Here is a 17121-nt window from a genome sequence, read left to right on the forward strand (position 1 = left end):
AGCAGAACTGAGAAAAATATATATTGGATAAACAAATGATAATACTTGTCATATTTCTTCAATATAGTATAACTCGCAGTGTTGATCTTGGTCTCTTGTTTTGTTTGTTTTTTTCTTGTCCCAGTAGTCAACACAAGTTGTGGCTTGTCTATAAAAACACTGAGGAAGACGCCGATGTACGTGTGTGGAACTTATCTAGTGATGCTGGCACCCACTCCAGGTGTAGCTGGGAGCTCTGCCACCCGATCGCTGTTCGGTGGTGCCAGTGGCCTTTCTTCCCTTAAGAGTAAGTCATCATCATCATCGTATTCTGAGGGGAAAGATCTTTATACCCTAATCCAACATTTTAACATAATCTCTATCATGGATCGTGTCCGAATGGTGATTTATCATGTAACGTTATCCATTTTTGCCTTCTCATTTACCCCACTGTTACCTAATAAAACGTATAACAACTAACAAAGGCATTGTTCACCCTAAAATGAAAAATCTTTCATCATCTATTCACCCTCGTTACCCACATGACTTTCTTACTTCTGTGGAACAAATATGAAAATCATTTAGTAAACTCTTGGTAAAAAGCAACCATTCTCAAAGTCTTCTTAACATTTTCAGTCAATCCCTTGTGTTTTTTCCTAGTCTTGGCATCTAGTTTGGTGTTTAACCTGGCTGATGGTCAGTTTAGCAATCGTGCAGACCTCGTAGATGCTCCAGGAAGTTCTCTGGGTCGTGGGGCTCAGGTTGCAGGACTGGGTAAGAATCAGACATGTCCACACATCAAGTATGGAGACAGATTAGAATCATTAATAATTCACGCAGAAAACCTGATTCATACATGCGTAGACAATTTCACATGCATGAAACCTAATTCACGTACACACAAAAAAAATTCACGTGCGTGGAAAAAATGTTTCCCCACAAAAACCAATTCACATGCGCAAAATAAATTTATATATTCATAAAATACATTTCACAAATGCAAAACACAATTCGTAGATATACAACTGTGTGCAAAAACCTTTGAGTGTTTAAAATGTACGAGATTATCCCTGAATGTGGACGGGCAATCGTCATTCACGTGTGAATCGCCTCGGATGTGTGTGTGTGTGTTTTTGAGACTTTCCTGCCAGAGCTCTTGACCCACGCGGGTCAGTCGTACTCTTTAGCCAATCAGATGCGAGCTTACCATTCAACCAATCATATATGGAATCCCCTGAGAGTGCATTCGAGGAGCACGGTTCTGCGCACCATTTGCGCAATACGGATTAATTAGAACGGAAATGAAGCCACAATGAAGCTTTCAATCCAGCATGGCGAACGAAGAACGGGTACGAGTTTAGTTTATTTAATAAAAGTCTGAGTATACACGGTTTATCGTTTACAGTTTGATTTTGAGATAGCGGATTTTTGGTGATATAGTGACATAGTGCGATTTGATTAGTTAGCTATAAGCTAGGCTTACATTTAAATTTACACAACACATTGACTGATAGGCTAGAGACAGACAGAGTATAGCCTACATAGTGACACATCAATAGATAGATATAAATATAGACAGCTAGATTAATAGATAGTTTATAGATAGCCTACATATATAAATACATAGATAGATTATAGATGCATATCTAGGTACATAGATAGATTATAGATACATATCTAGATACATAGATAGATTCATATAGATAGATACATAGATAGATGCCCAGAACTCATGATCCACTAACTTACTGGAAAGAGAGAGCAGTAATCTTTCCTCATTTGTATGTCCTAGCTAAAAAATGTCTTTGCATTCCAGCAACAAGTGTCCCTTGTGAGAGATTTTTTCAAAGGCTGGAGAAATTATCTGTAAAAAAAGAAGTAAGCTAAGTCCTTCCACAGCAGAGAAATTCATATTTTTGAATACAAATCTCTAAAAAAAGTGAGACATTGTGGCTTGATTTCTTTTATTAATATTCATTTTGCAGGACCAAAATAACATTATGCACAGTGAGGAGCCTATAGGTTACAAGCGTCACATATTAGAAAAATACAATAATAAAAAAACAACACATTTTTTTAATGGCTCGTCACGGTTGTTTCAGGATCAACACCTGCAAGTGACCACTAGGTGTCACCGTGGAGACGGGTGTCGGATTGATTCGAAGCCTCGAAACAATATGGCACATTTGGTTCAACTGTTTCATTGCTTCACGAAGCCTCGATCTGCCCACCACTACTGTCCTGCACAGTTCATCTCCAACCCTAATCAAACACACCTGCCTTTAATTTTCAAGTGATCCTGACGTGCTCTGAAGACCTTAATTGGTTGCTTCAGGTGTGTTTGATTAGGCTTGGAGTTGGAGATGAACTGTGCAGGGCAGTCGATCGCCAGGAGCAGGATTGGGCACCCCTGAAGTAAATGATAAACCGTGTATACTCAGACTTTTATTAAATAAACTAAACTCGTACCCGTTCTTCGTTCGCCATGCTGGATTGAAAGCTTCATTGAGGCTTCATTTCCGTTCTAATTAATCCGTATTGCGCAAATGGTGCGCAGAACTGTGCTCCTCGAATGCACTCTCAGGGGATTCCATATATGATTGGTTGAATGGTAAGCTCGCATCTGATTGGCTAAAGAGTACGACTGACCCGCGTGGGTCAAGAGCTCTGCCAGGAAAGTCTCAAACACACACACACACATATCCAAGGCGATTCACACGTGAATGACGATTGCCCGTCCACATTCAGGGATAAACTCGTACATTTTAAACACTCAAAGGTTTTTGCACACAGTTGTATATCTACGAATTGTGTTTTGCATTTGTGAAATGTATTTTATGAATATATAAATTTATTTTGCGCATGTGAATTGGTTTTTGTGGGGAAACATTTTTTCCACGCACGTGAATTTTTTTTGTGTGTACGTGAATTAGGTTTAATGCATGTGAAATTGTCTACGCATGTGTGAATCAGGTTTTCTGCGTGAATTATTAATGATTCTAATCTGTCTCCATACATCAAGCCCCTTTCACACTAAACTCAATGCATAAATCAAAACATCAAAATCAAAAGCGAAATGAATATGCATTGGGCTTAAGGAATTTTAATACATTGTTGTTGACTATTTTCTTACTCCTTAAATAAAATGAAACCTAGCACATGTGCACATTTAAAATGAGTCTTTCAGTCTTTCCCTTTTGGAAAATGGACCAATGGAGCCATTGTTCAACCCGCTTTGTATTGTTGCAATGTAGTATATGTAAATGAACAATGTTTACTCATTCTCCATGTAACCTGGCCCGAGAAATGTAAGTTTATTTGTGAGCAAAAGTTCGCCGGATGATGCAGAACAGCTTTGTCTCTGTATTTACGATTCTTAGCAGCCTTTAGCCACACGCTAGTTCCTTCACACACTCCCGCTAAACGTCTACTCTTTAAAATCCTGCACCCGAGAACAATACAAGTCCACACCATTATGACTAAAAGTCTGCTAAGAAGTGTTTCCTACTAAAGCAAGGCGGATTTGACTCTGGTCAAGCGTATCCATAGCAGAATGGTGGGAGTGGCCTTGGATGGCAAACTGCCCAGTGCATTATGGGTGTTGAGGTTTTCCTACCTATTTGGCAAAAGGGAAGTCAACAGGCCTTTTTTCTGTTTTCTCTAGTAAGGTAGAACCCATTAATTTTTTTTCACCTTTCTACTTTATAGCCAGCTAAGTTTTATTGAAAGCCCATTTTGCCAGCGATAAAGTACCCCTTTAAATAGTAGATGTTAAAAAACTTCGTAAAAAAGGATTCTATACAATTTTCAGATTATTTAAAACAGAATTAACAGATTTATTCAAACATACATTAAATAATTAAGACACCAATAACAGGTATAAAAAAGAAGGTATTTTAAGGCAATATATTTACAATTTTAGTGATATGTTCTTTTTTTGTAGCTAACTAACAGGATGAGGGCATTAAATGACTTTCCTGAGATAAATGTAACGTCATGTTCACAAGCTGTTATTTTGACGTCTTTCTGCGGTTGAAACACTGATTGGGCGATTACATGAGAGAGATGCATTTCAATAGGTTGTACTGTATCTTTCAGCATACCTTCTGATGTTCATTCATGTGTTGTTTTTCTTGCTGCAGTTTTGAAGCAATTAAACACCATTTAAAGGAACACTTCACCTCTGGAAAGATGAATGTGTATTTAAAATGGGTCATTTATGTAGAAGAAATGTGAAATTATTTTTGAATTTGGAGCCTTCTAGACTGAGAAAAGCCAGAAAATGTATTTTTGGCTTATGGGGATGAAAGACAACAACTCCCAGAATGCACTTGCTTCGCTGCCCTAGGAGGCCACGCCTACCGGTAAGAGATCGCAGTAAACAACAAGGCTATGCTACTAGTGAGTCTCCGTGAGTCTGCTCAGTATTTTGATGTCGCCCAAAATGTCCAGGATTCGGCTTTTGCGTTCTTCAGTCGCCATTCCTCATGTTTACTGTGACGAGCAGGAACGAGACTGACGGCCGCGGAGAACGATGCGAGGCCGGTGGCGTGATTACTGATGAGTGGCGCCGGCGCCTGTGAGACGCACCGGTCTCGTATCTCTCACGGAGGAGCGGGGATTTTCCTAGCAATGTTAAAACGCACATCAAACGATCACTTGTTTAGCGTTCATGTAAACACTACATTCAGATTCACCAATCGGAATGAATTCAGTTAGATTGAAACAAAAGGTGTGCATGTAAACTATGAATGCGACTGCAGAAAGCAAAAGCCGAATCCTGGACATTTTGGACGATCTCGACGGCTGGACATGTCCGGGAAAAAGAGGATGGTCACCGCTACTACTCAGCTTTCTCCACAGAATAAGAAACTTTTAGCTTAGCGGCTGACACTATATGTACATTCTGTGAGTGAGATCCCTCTATGGGCGGGTTGAAAACATGCGGAACAGCGCCTTCTACTGGATAAATGATGAGCTAGTGTTTGTAGTCTTACCCGTATTCAAAGAAATTTGACTTCCTGCTTTTTATGACGCAAATTGACGATTTTTGCGTCATAAAAAGCAGGAAGTGGAACACTTAAATCCTTATTTCTCCCATCTCAGGGGAAAATAAGGGAATAAACCATGACCATTCGAAAATGTGACTGGGTTTCTAAAGATACAAAGTCTAATGCAAATGGGTGAAGTGTTCCTTTAAGAGAAAAAACAACACTAACAAACAAATTTTTTTTAAATATATATTTTTTCACTGCAACATTGACATCATTTGAAAGTAGAATTTCTTTTATCAAAATCAACAGAAAAGTCTAAGTTTTGAGCAAGTGTTTTTTTGTGACTGATTCTGATAGAGCACATCATATCAATGTTATTATTTTTAACTAAAACTATTACAAATATATTTTTTTAATTGAAATAAAGCTGAAATAAAATAATATTCAATTAATACCTTAAATTTAAACAAAAATTTGAAATGTTGCCTTGGCAGAAAACTAAAAGTGGAAGTACTATTTAGAATTTAGTATTTAGAATCTAAATATAAAATAATCTACCGGTAATAAAAATTCCATATAGCACATAACCCAACTACTAAAATGGAAACTACATTTAATGTGAAAATATATATAAAAGCTAAAATATAAAAATAAAAGCTAATTCACATTATTAACTAAAAACACTGTCACATATAATTGATTGTATAATGACTGTTCTAGGGGCCTGCTATGATGCACTTAACAACTTAATCTGGACGTGCTCCAGTGACTACATGGACCAATGGTGTAACCCTGGGAACCAGGCCTTCCATCATGTGTGCCAACGACTTGGCGTCAGTCACGTCATCAGTCAGCCTAAAGGTATTGAATCTGAAGCTCTAACATATGCAACAAAAAGTTTACTCGATGATTTTGATATTGCACAGCAAAACATTTTAGAGGCTTTCATTCATTACACCACGACCCAACCAGGCACAGTCTTTAGCTATTATAGTGACAATAGCTGATTTTGCTCAAATTTCCCTTGTGTAAAAGAAGTGCACTTTAGCATACCTTTAAAAAGAGTACTTAAGTATATTCTTTTAAAAGCATATTATTTCTTATCAACTGAATACAACATTTTCATGTTATTTGCAATTAAATAAAAATTAAATGTAGTTTAAATTGATATTTAATGCTATTAGCTGAACTTTAGAGTGCTTTTTGACCCACTTAAGTATCTTTATATATAATTTTGTAATTACTTCTGTCTTTGAAATATGGTTAAAGTGTACTGCTGATTGGACTGACAAGCATTTATGGTAAACTAAAATATACTTTAATGTCATAGCCTTTATTTTGTAATATATTATCTGCAAGGCAAGCACAGTTTTTAAAAACTATAGTTTTATGAATTTTTAAGTACCGGTACACATTCATTACAATAAAGCACACTTTTTTTTCTTTTTTTTCTTAAAAAAAGGGGTTACTTTTCATTGCTATACCTGTGCAAATATTTTTGCAAGGACATGGTGTATAGGACACTTACTATGCAAAGTTGTTTTTTAGATGTGCTCACATACAGAAATGATCTGTATCGTTTTCCCCATCATGTTTTTGACTCTATTACAGAAGAAATGATAGACACAGGCAAAGTGATAAACCAGCTGCTCCATCATGTTGGCGCTATGTGCATCCACCAGCTCAACCTGCTAGCAGCCAGCAGTAGTTTACACCTAGGAACCTTCATAGGAAAACAACCCATGGAGGCTTGCCACTTTAGCTCTATATGTGACGTCATGGAGAAGGCCATGGTCAATGGTGACACGTGCATCATCCGATGCATTCTGGTCGTCTTTCAGGTGTGGATATAATTGGTGGGGTTTAGCTAGAATATTTAAGATTTACATTTGAATTACATTATAAACAGTACAGTATGAATTTGTTACAATATAACTTCCTGATGGCCTTTTTGCAATTGGAAGTTTGTTCATCAGCAGTGAATAGGTTGACACCCACTTGAAGGAGGAATATTCTGAATCTCTTGTGTTTTCCAGGTGGTGTTCCAGTTTTTTAATCCAAATTCAGAGCAGAACCGGGACTGTGTTAAGCGTTCTGGACTGTTGCTGTGGCAGTTACTTATGGCTCCTCCTGATCAGATAGAACCGGAAATACAAAGAGAAGTGTGTCTTGCCATCAGGTGAATCTCTAAAAAAGTATATTTATAATATGGAGGCGGGGAATAATTTGCGTATTCATGCATCCACATATACTAAATGAAGCAAAGGTGTACATTCAAGTTATATTCAAGCTATTTTAAGGCATTAAGAAATTACTTTCACGGTGCAAAAACATTTAAATGTGTCATTTTGATTATCAAAATTGGGATTTAAGGGATATAACTTTTGACTGCAAAAGGGACTTTAATATTTTTTTAATATTCTTTAAAAAATTATCTTCATTTCTCTTCCAAAGTTGAACAAAATTCTTAAAGGATTTGGTAAAAAAAAAACATTTTCTTAGTCTGAATTTATGCAACTGGCCTCAATATCTGCAATAACTACAAACCATTTTCTATTCTTTCTTTATTCTTATCAGCTCAGGTTTAAACACCTTGTACCAGAGTGAATCTGAGTTGAACAACCTGCTAAAATTTGTTTTCACTGAGGGTAAGAATTACAAAGAAATACACATCGTACAGAAATCAAGTTTAACTATAAGCTGAGTTATCACTGGCTCCCTGTAATTGCACAATTGCATATTGATAAGCAACAGTGCCAGTAATAACTTTTTTTTTTTTCTCTGTAGGGGAGAAGAACAGTGGTTTGTCTCAATTACGTGATGTTATATTAAACAACCTTGCTAACCAGTTACAGAAGAACCGCTTTGGAAGTGAGGAGGATGACCACTACAGGTAACAAGTTTCACGGCTCTTTAGATCTGTTCAATATTGTATACTCTACTAGTCATGCTTTACACAAAACATCTACATAATTATTTTGTTATCGCAACATACACGTTTCTCCCTTATCTCAACAAAAATGTATTTCAATTATGATCATTTTTTATTACGTTCCTATAAAGCAATGTTATTTACCTTGAATGATGGATTGTAAATATCTTTTGATGATTATTGATTTATATCTGTCATTTACACTTTCTCTCATCTTCCCCTGCAGACTGAAAGATGAACTGTTGCAGTGTATCTTGAAGACTGTAGTGCGAGAGTCATGTCTCCTCATCACCAAATGTCAAACCGTTTCCAAGGAAGACCTTCAGAAGCTTCTCTCCACTGTACCTGTATGTGACTTCCACATAAATGCATTTCAAAATGTCTTTGTAAAGAAACTTTCGTTATGACTGGTTACTCTGAATGTAGTTTTTAACTGAATTAATCTTAAAAGAGCTCTACAAGCCATTTGTTTTCATATCCCTTGTGAAAAATTAGCACACTATAGCATACTTTTAAAAAGAGCAATTATTACAGAAATATACGTTATAATTAGTGCAAACTGAATGTAATGTTTTCATACATTTAATTGCAATTATAGTAAATGCAATTTGATGAACTTGAGTGATTTTTATTAATTTATCTTTGCAAGTAATTTCTTAATTACTCATTTTGTTTTTGAAATGGTAAAAGTGTACTGCTGTACTGACAAGCATTTATGGTAAACTAAAATATATAATTTCTGTTGAAAAATGTATTTAAATATATTTGTAATGATAGTTGCAATTGAGTACAAATTTAGTTAAATTTTACACACTGCAATTTTACATTATAATTATATTTAGTATGTTAGTCAACACATCAAAATAATTTGACTTTTTGTAAAGCATTACAACAAGTTATAAAACATAATGATTTAAAATGTACTTTAAAGTAAGTGTTCAGAAACAGTCATGAAAGTCCACTCACTTTAAGTGGCCTTTTATTTCATTAATATTACATTATCTGGCTTTTTAAGAACTAAGTACTGTGTACAAGTGCACATTTAATGCAATTAAGTGCACTTCTTTTTTACAAGGGAAATCATACTAAATTAATTAATGAAAAAGATTCGTTAATTTTTTTTGGATAACTCTAGAATGATAGATTTTTTTCTTGTTATGAAACAGACCAATTCAAAGTATTTTACAATTACAAACAAATGATTTAACATTTTCCCTTCTGTCCACTTCACACTGAACTGACAGACGCCGACCAATGGCAACAGACACTTTGCTGTGTTTTGGTGGATCAGTGTATTCCCTCTCAGTGTCTGTTGGCATTGGTCGGCACTTGTTTTTGCAGATTGAACATGTTGAATCAGAATTTGTCAGGTCATGGAATGTCTGAGAAGTGACGTAATGTAATCTGGTGATTGTTCGCATTGGTGGTGTCTGTGTGTTTTTTTTTTTACAAGCACATGATGTTTTAAGGCCAATTCACACCACCAACAATGTTGTTCTTACTATTCTGTTGTATGTTTACATTGAAGTTCTTAAAAAAGCCATCTTGCCTGTAACAGGATCATTTTCTTGCAAAGCCAATTTTACAAGTTTGACTTGCCGAATGTATACATTATTTTGGACCCTGCTTATACTGTATGGTGCATCTAAATGTATACATCCAATCATAATTTGAAATAGTTGTCTGTATAATTTCATACAATTGATTGAATCACTAATTAACCCACAGCACTTCCACATCAACAGGTAGTGTCACCAAGCTTGCGTTACTTAATGGCTGTGCAGAACCATTTGCTCAGCAACACCATCCTGCTCCACCCTGATGACATTGATGATAGTGACAGCTCCCTACAAGGGGAAACACTGAAGGTACAGGTAAACATCCCCTTTAAAAACCCTATGGTCTTGTGTGGACTGATGACGACAGCTGCTGCATTCATGAAAGATGAAACAAACAGGAATTAAAACAGTTCATAATACTGTGCTCTGTTCTGTAGCTCAAAAAAAAAAAAAAAAAAAATATATATATATATATATATACATATACATATACATATACATACATACATGCATACATACATACATACATACATACATACATTACATACATACATATCAAGTAGAGTTAGAAGAACTGTTGCCAAACATATAACATGTTATGCTAGAAACATAATTATTGCAGTGATTATGTTTCTAGTATGTTATAATATGCTTGGCAACAGTTCTTCTAACCCTAATTGATGGTGTGTGTAGCTTTTAATTTCTTAAACAAACATTTTTAATTTCCACGTTGTCAGTAGATCTACTTTCCACTCCCATCGGTGCTTTTATGGAATTGCACTCACCCTAACTTTGCTGTGTTTAGTCAATCTGGCTCTAAGTTTCTTAAAGGGGTAGCTCACCAAAAAATGAAAGTTATACCATTATTTACTCACCCTCAAGCCATCCAAGGTGTATATAACTATATGCATTCAGACGAACACGATTGGAGTTGTTTTTAAATATCCCCTGGCTCTTCCAAGCTTTATAATGGTAGTGAATAAAATAACCCATACTGCTCCAGGGGGTTAATAAAGGCCTTCTGAAGCGAAGCGATGGGTTTTTGTAAGGAAAATATCCATATTTAAAACTTTTAGAGCTATAATAACTAGCGTCCGGTAGACGGCCGTATGCAGCGATTTGTGGTGAAAAAGTAACCCCTGAGCCGAAGCGTGACGCAATGACTAACGTGGAAGCACAGAGGATATAGCAAATCAAAACACTGGTCACGAATCAGAAGTCTAAAATGAGAAGATTTGAAGAGAAATATCAGAGGATTTCGATATAAGAGAAGAGGAGCTTAAATTTGTTGCACAGTCCTATTTGTTTAAACCGCAAGAGCTTATGATACTCCTACATCATACATCGCGTCAGGGGTTACTCTTGTGGCGCATCGTCGACTTGTGCAGTACACGTGATACTCGAAAAATTAGAATATCGTGCAAAAGTTCATTTATTTCAGTAATTCAACTTAAAAGGTGAAACTAATATATTATATAGACTCATTACATGCAAAGTGAGATATTTCAAGCCTGTTATAATTTTTATGATTATAGCTTACAGCTTATGAAAACCCCAAATTCAAAATTAGAATATTGTGAAAAGGTTTTCATAAGCTATAAGCCATAATAATTCTAACAAATAAAGGAATTAAATATCTCACTTTTCAGTCTGTGTTCCGCTGTGAACACAGACTGAACGCGCTGAAAACGCGTGCATGATCAGTCTTAAGTATCAAATTACATTCATAACTGGCCTTAGAGAGAAGCATGTGCGTCAATATTATTATTTATTTATTAATTCTATTCGTTTTAATTAATTCGTTCATTCTTTTTTTCTATTAGTGACAGTAGACTAGACTGATAAATGAAACACAAAGCCCTTAACAAGTATAGGCCTATCAATTTTATTTATTTGTTATATTATCTTCAATTACGAAAACCCGTGCAACAGGACTATCAATTTATTTAAATATTCAGTTTAATTTTCTATTGATTATGTATAGGACTGTAGGCTATACTTTATTTATTCAAATTAAACTGCATGTTTCCATTGATTGTGAAGTTAGACATTGGAAATTGCAGATCAAGTGCATGGGGCTGCGGTTTTTCTTGTTATGAATTGTATCCTATTTTCCGTTATTACAGTTGACTACGTGAAGTGATATGGAACTGTAATGAGGTCAAGACGTGCCTGGAACTACTTTAGCCGTGCGGTTCCCTGAAAATAATTGCACACCTCAGAACGTTCGTCAACCAATCAGATTCAAGCATTCAACGGCCCTGTAGTATAAGTCTATATAATGTATTAGTTTCAACTTTAAGTTGAATTACTGAAATTAATTCAACTTATAACTTATAATGCACCATATTCTAATTTTTCGAGTTTCACCTGTGTGGGCATCTGTTGGACGCTAGCTATTATAGCTAATAAAAGTTTTTTTGGATTAAAGGGCACCTATTATGGAATTTTGAAATTTACCTTTCATGTAGTGTGTAACATAGATCTAAGTGAACAAAAACATCCTGCAAAGTTTGAAATATGAAAATGCACCGTATATAAAGTTATTGTCTTTCAAAAGTAAGAGTCGACTCGGAGTCATTTTTATGAATCGTTAGAAGACCGAAGCTTTTTCTCTGACTAGATGACGTCAACTTGTCAAGTTATTTGAATACGATACGCCCACTTATTGTGCTTAAAACTTGAAAACGTCATGGCGACGAGACGCTGTGTTCTGAAGTGCGACTCAAAAGCCAACTTTTTTCATCTGCTCAAGGAGGAGCATTTGAAGACTAAGTGGCTACAATTCATATATACAACTATACCACAGAAGTATAGTCCGAGCCTTGTGCTTTGTTCGCGCCATTTTGAAGACGATTGCTTTTTAAATGCAATCAAACTTGGATTCGCGAGCCGGCTGATATTGAAGGAAGGTTCAGTTCCAAGTGTATTTGCATCAGCTTCCTCCTCCGTATCACAACCTGTAAGTGTTATTAATAATTGTTGCTTTTATGTTTTATGTAGCATGCTTAATTATTATTTTGTTTGTTGAGTAAGCACCGTTTAGCTTCTAGGTCTTCAATGGCAATTGTATTGAGATATGTGAAGTGTTTGTCATTGTTTTCGGAGTTGTCTTAAAGAATAGAGTAATACCTCGTAGTAACGTAACTGCATTTTTTTTTTTTTGTAAAAACGTTATGTTTATGCATCGGGCTAATGCAAACAAAGACTGATTGTGCTTTTACAATATGAACTCTGGGCTATGCTCGTTAACATTAAATTATTTATCTTATTTTTAGTTTTTTACTACAAACTACAAAGCAGTGGACTATAATCATTATTATAACACGATTTAATTGATAAAAGCATAGTTGTACTCCGTGTTAAACAATAAGTATTATCTCTGTAAACACTGCTGGGTCATCTGACCAATCAACGCAGATTAGCGTCGCGCAAAGGAGGGGTTTGGAAAAATGAGTCGTTGAACGAATCTTTTGGGAGTCGGTGAGCAAATAAAAATAAATGCATATTATACGAAAACAAAAGTGTTTTTTGACATTACATGCACGTAAAACTGTTGTTGGGGACTCCCTAAACAACATTAGAACATTTTAAATGTCATAATAGGTGCCCTTTAAATATGGATAATTTTTTTACACAAATTAACCTTAATTAACCCCCTTGAGATATATGGATTACTTTCATGATGGATGGATGAATTTTTTGGGCTTCAAAATCCAGCCCCCCCCCCATTTACTCACACTATAAAGCTGGTAAAAGACAGGATATTTTAAATGCATCTCTGATTGTGTTCGTCTGAAAGAAGATAGTCATATACAACTAGGATGGCTTGAGGGTGAGTAAATCATGGTATAAGGGTGAACTATCACTTTAATACACTCAATTACACTTTTAAAAAGTAATGTGTAATTCCAAATACATTTCAATTCATGACAAGTTTCAATAAAAATGACATTAAAGTGCTTGTAAGTACATTCAGCAGAATATTTACTAAAATATTACTAAAGCACTCTAAATTTCAGCTAATTGCATTTATTATAAATTTAATCTATAATACTTTTTTAATTAAATTGAATGAATGCATTTTAATTATATTCAGTTAACACCTAAGGTGTTGAACTGATTTTAACTTGAACGGTGCATTTTTAAAACGTCGGGTCATGCTCGAGACGCTGCAAAAGACGCAAGACAGGAGCGCAACGGTTATACACGTCCGTCTAACGCGTGATTACATAGAAAAACAATGGAAAAATAGCGCGCTGTAATGGAAAAACGTGTTCTGTGTGAACGTGTATTCTTTTTAGGTATATTATTTCTCTAATACATTAAGTATGCAAAGTGTGCTGCTATTTCACAAGGGTTCTGTACCAGCTTTAGATGTTCTCAAAGAAATGTGTGTGTTGAATGTGCGTGTTCCCCTCAGGAGTTGCAGACGAGCATCTTGTCACTTGCCTCGAAGATCCTGGTTGGGTGTGATGAGGTTCTGGAGACCCTTCAGCAAGTCACCAGCTCCCTTATCAACAGCAACATCAGTGATCGAGAGACCAGGTGCATTACAATATGATATATTTTTGATGATGCTTTATTTGTATGTTGTACATGTAATTAAACACTTTCTTTTACTTCTCTTTTCTCATTTGTTTAATGTGAAGACTGAGAGGACTGGAACAGGTAACGAAGGCCACAATGTTGGGTCACTTGCTGCCGGTTCTGTTGACCTCCCTGATGCACCCAAACCTACAAACCCTCACACTAGCTGATGCTCTCATGCCACAGCTAGTCCAACTGGTCCTCTATACTAGTCAGGTGTGTATATGTGATTGTTGGATGGAAGAGCAAGGTGATATAGTTAAAAACATGTATCGCAAATTTCGCAATAATTTTTCATCATTTGGACAATATTTGATATACATAACGTCTCTATATTTATGTATTTGCTCTCAAATAGCATAGAAATCTAAACTCTCTTTTGCTAGTATCGGACACAATATTTTAGTTTTCTCATACAGGCTTTAAGAAATGTAATGGTCAAATAAAAAGCTAATAATAAAAAAATTGGCAGAGCTGGTTAATATTATAACACCAGCCAAATAATAGTGAATATATTGTAAATATTCTATATATTTATCAGCTCTAATTGATGCACACAGATGCCAATATTTTACACTACAACCAAGGCTGCATTTATTGATCAAAAAGCAGTAATATTGTGAAATCGTTTTTCTATTTCTTATATATATATATTAAAATGTAATTTGTTCCTGTGCTGCAAAGATGCATTTTCAGCATCATTACTCCAGTCTTTACTTTTACGTGATTTTTCAGAAATCATTCTAATATGCTGATTTGCTGCTCAAGAAACATTTCTTTTTATTATCAATGTTGAAAACAGTTTGAAAACAGCTGCTTCATATTTTTGTGTAAATATTCAGGATTCTTTGATGAATAGAAAGTAATAAAACAGCATTATTTGACATTTTGTAACATTATTAATGTTATGACTCACTTTTGATCAATTAAACGTATCCTTGTTGAATAAAAGTATAAATTTCTTTCACACACAAAAAAAATCGTACTGACCCCAAACGGTAGTGTGCATTGAGATAAAATAAAATAAAAAATATAATGAAAAATTTCAGATTTTTTCATTAATGTTTGTGTCAAGTACATTTGTAGATCACAATAATAAATCATAAACCGTTGGTATTGGACTGCTCTGAATCTGTCTATCCAACAGACTGCTTTGCTGCTGAAGACACATTCACCATTATTTTCTGAGGATTCCTCGCTAAATCAAGGCCCCAATCCACCCTCATTAAGTGATGGGTAAAAAAGCTTTTTTCTATCTATTCTTGAAACTATTGGACAAAAACCTTTAGATTACGCAAACACGAAATGATGTTGTATTTAATTCAGTTTCCAGATTCTGGAAGAGAGAGAGGAGCCAGGTTTTTTGACCGGCCTGAAGATCCCTGCCCCATGGGCCGCTGGGAAAACAGTGGAAACTGTTCATCCAGTGCGGGACAACTACAAATTTAAAGATACAGTGCACATACCTGGTGCGCGCTGTCTCTACCTCCGTTTTGACCCTCGCTGCTCCTCCCAATATGACTATGACAAGGTTTGAACGTTCGATTCTGTGAAACTTCTGTTCTCATTCATAGTGGAATGAAAGTGAATATGCATTCTCATAAACTCTCGTTATTCAGCTGGTGATTTATGCCGGGCCCAACACAAACAGTCGAAAAGTGAGTGAGTATGGTGGCAACACCATGGGTTATGGGAGCCGTAGTGTCTTGGGAACTGGATGGCCCAAAGATCTTGTCAAGGTGAGGAAAAGCACTATCAAGAATAAAGATGAGCTGGATAATATCATAAAATAATATGTTAACTTGTAATAATAACATATATATATTTTTACATTTCCTTGCTACATGACAAAACTGGTATATAATCCATATATATATATATGTATATAAATCCATATATATATATATGTATATGTATATATGTATATAATTAATGTGTGATTATCTGTGCTCTTGATGGAAATAGGATTTTAATGTTGTCAATTTAAAATACAAGCCTCTCCATACACGGATCTGTTTGCTAAAATGTCTTAGCCGATTTTGATAAAGTAACGGTGAAAGGATTGCTTTTATATTTAAAGAACAGGAAAAACATACTTTTAATTAAGATTTTTAACACTTTTAAGATTTTAAACAATGGTAAACGTAATAAATTGTTTTTCTGGAAGAAAAAAAAAAGAAAAAAAAACTTTTCATTTACCGGTATATGACTATAAAAGCATGACGCATCAAATGTGGTACATACATTATTATTTGTTTTAACAAATTTTGTCTAAAGGTCCAATAGGCAGATAAATGGTGTGCTTAAAATATATTAAGACACCAGAGTGCAAACAATCTACAGATATAAAATATCTGTATACGCCTTTAATACACTTTTAACCGTATGTTTTTTCAGGTGGAAGGAGATACTGTGACATTCTCTTTTGAGATGAGAAGTGGACGTGAGCACAATACACCAGATAAAGCCATGTGGGGTTTCTCATGCACTGTCCGAGCACAGGTACTAACTTAACATTTCACATAAGCCTTTTAATAGATCCCAATCATAAAATTCACAGAGAAAATTTGAAATACTCATTAGACGTTCATTGACTTTGCTCTTCAAACGTGTTTTCCTACAAATGTCTTGGTTGCAGGGTTAGTTGTATACTAAAATGTAGATTAAAACGATTTTCTTGATGCATTATTTGAGACCCAGGTCCATATCAGTAAAAAAAACGCACAAAAATGTATTTAAAAAGCAGCAAACGTATCATTTAAAAGTATAATTGACATTGCTCTTTTTTTGTTCCGTTTACAAAATTGTTACGAAAAGACTGTTGAAATGTATTCGAAAAAGTAACTGAAATACTCAACAAAATTGTTATTGATATTGATTTGCTGAGTTAATTTTGTGGACATTCTCATAATTTTGTAAAATTCTCAACTCAGGAAGTGATTGATAAACCAAATGACAGTGGCATGAACTGTATTTTTATATCTATGTAATGAGAATCTGTCTGTGTTTTTGTTTTGTTTTTGTACCATTGCCTGTATAGTTATTTTATGTGCTGGTGAGCTAAAGA

General features: G+C 35.1%; 1 protein-coding gene across 4 annotated transcripts in view; it reads left to right on the top strand.

Annotated features, from left to right (window-relative positions):
* hectd4 (HECT domain E3 ubiquitin protein ligase 4) overlaps positions 1–17121 on the top strand; it is an 88754-nt gene that overhangs the window by 22283 nt on the left and 49350 nt on the right. For 3 of the 4 annotated variants that reach the window (XM_079638469.1, XM_079638470.1, XM_079638471.1), the window contains exons 9-23: positions 125–286; positions 640–753; positions 5694–5834; positions 6585–6814; positions 7010–7152; positions 7551–7621; positions 7761–7866; positions 8132–8252; positions 9651–9779; positions 13888–14012; positions 14117–14270; positions 15202–15290; positions 15381–15585; positions 15674–15793; positions 16452–16556. In XM_079638469.1, coding sequence (XP_079494595.1) covers positions 125–286; positions 640–753; positions 5694–5834; positions 6585–6814; positions 7010–7152; positions 7551–7621; positions 7761–7866; positions 8132–8252; positions 9651–9779; positions 13888–14012; positions 14117–14270; positions 15202–15290; positions 15381–15585; positions 15674–15793; positions 16452–16556 — 2015 coding nt within the window. The remainder of the gene's footprint in view (positions 1–124; positions 287–639; positions 754–5693; positions 5835–6584; positions 6815–7009; positions 7153–7550; positions 7622–7760; positions 7867–8131; positions 8253–9650; positions 9780–13887; positions 14013–14116; positions 14271–15201; positions 15291–15380; positions 15586–15673; positions 15794–16451; positions 16557–17121) is intronic. The other variant, XM_079638472.1, reaches the window with a different exon arrangement.

Source organism: Phoxinus phoxinus, assembly GCF_949152265.1.
Source record: "Phoxinus phoxinus genome assembly, chromosome: 2".
In the NCBI taxonomy this organism is placed as follows: Eukaryota; Metazoa; Chordata; class Actinopteri; order Cypriniformes; family Leuciscidae; genus Phoxinus; species Phoxinus phoxinus.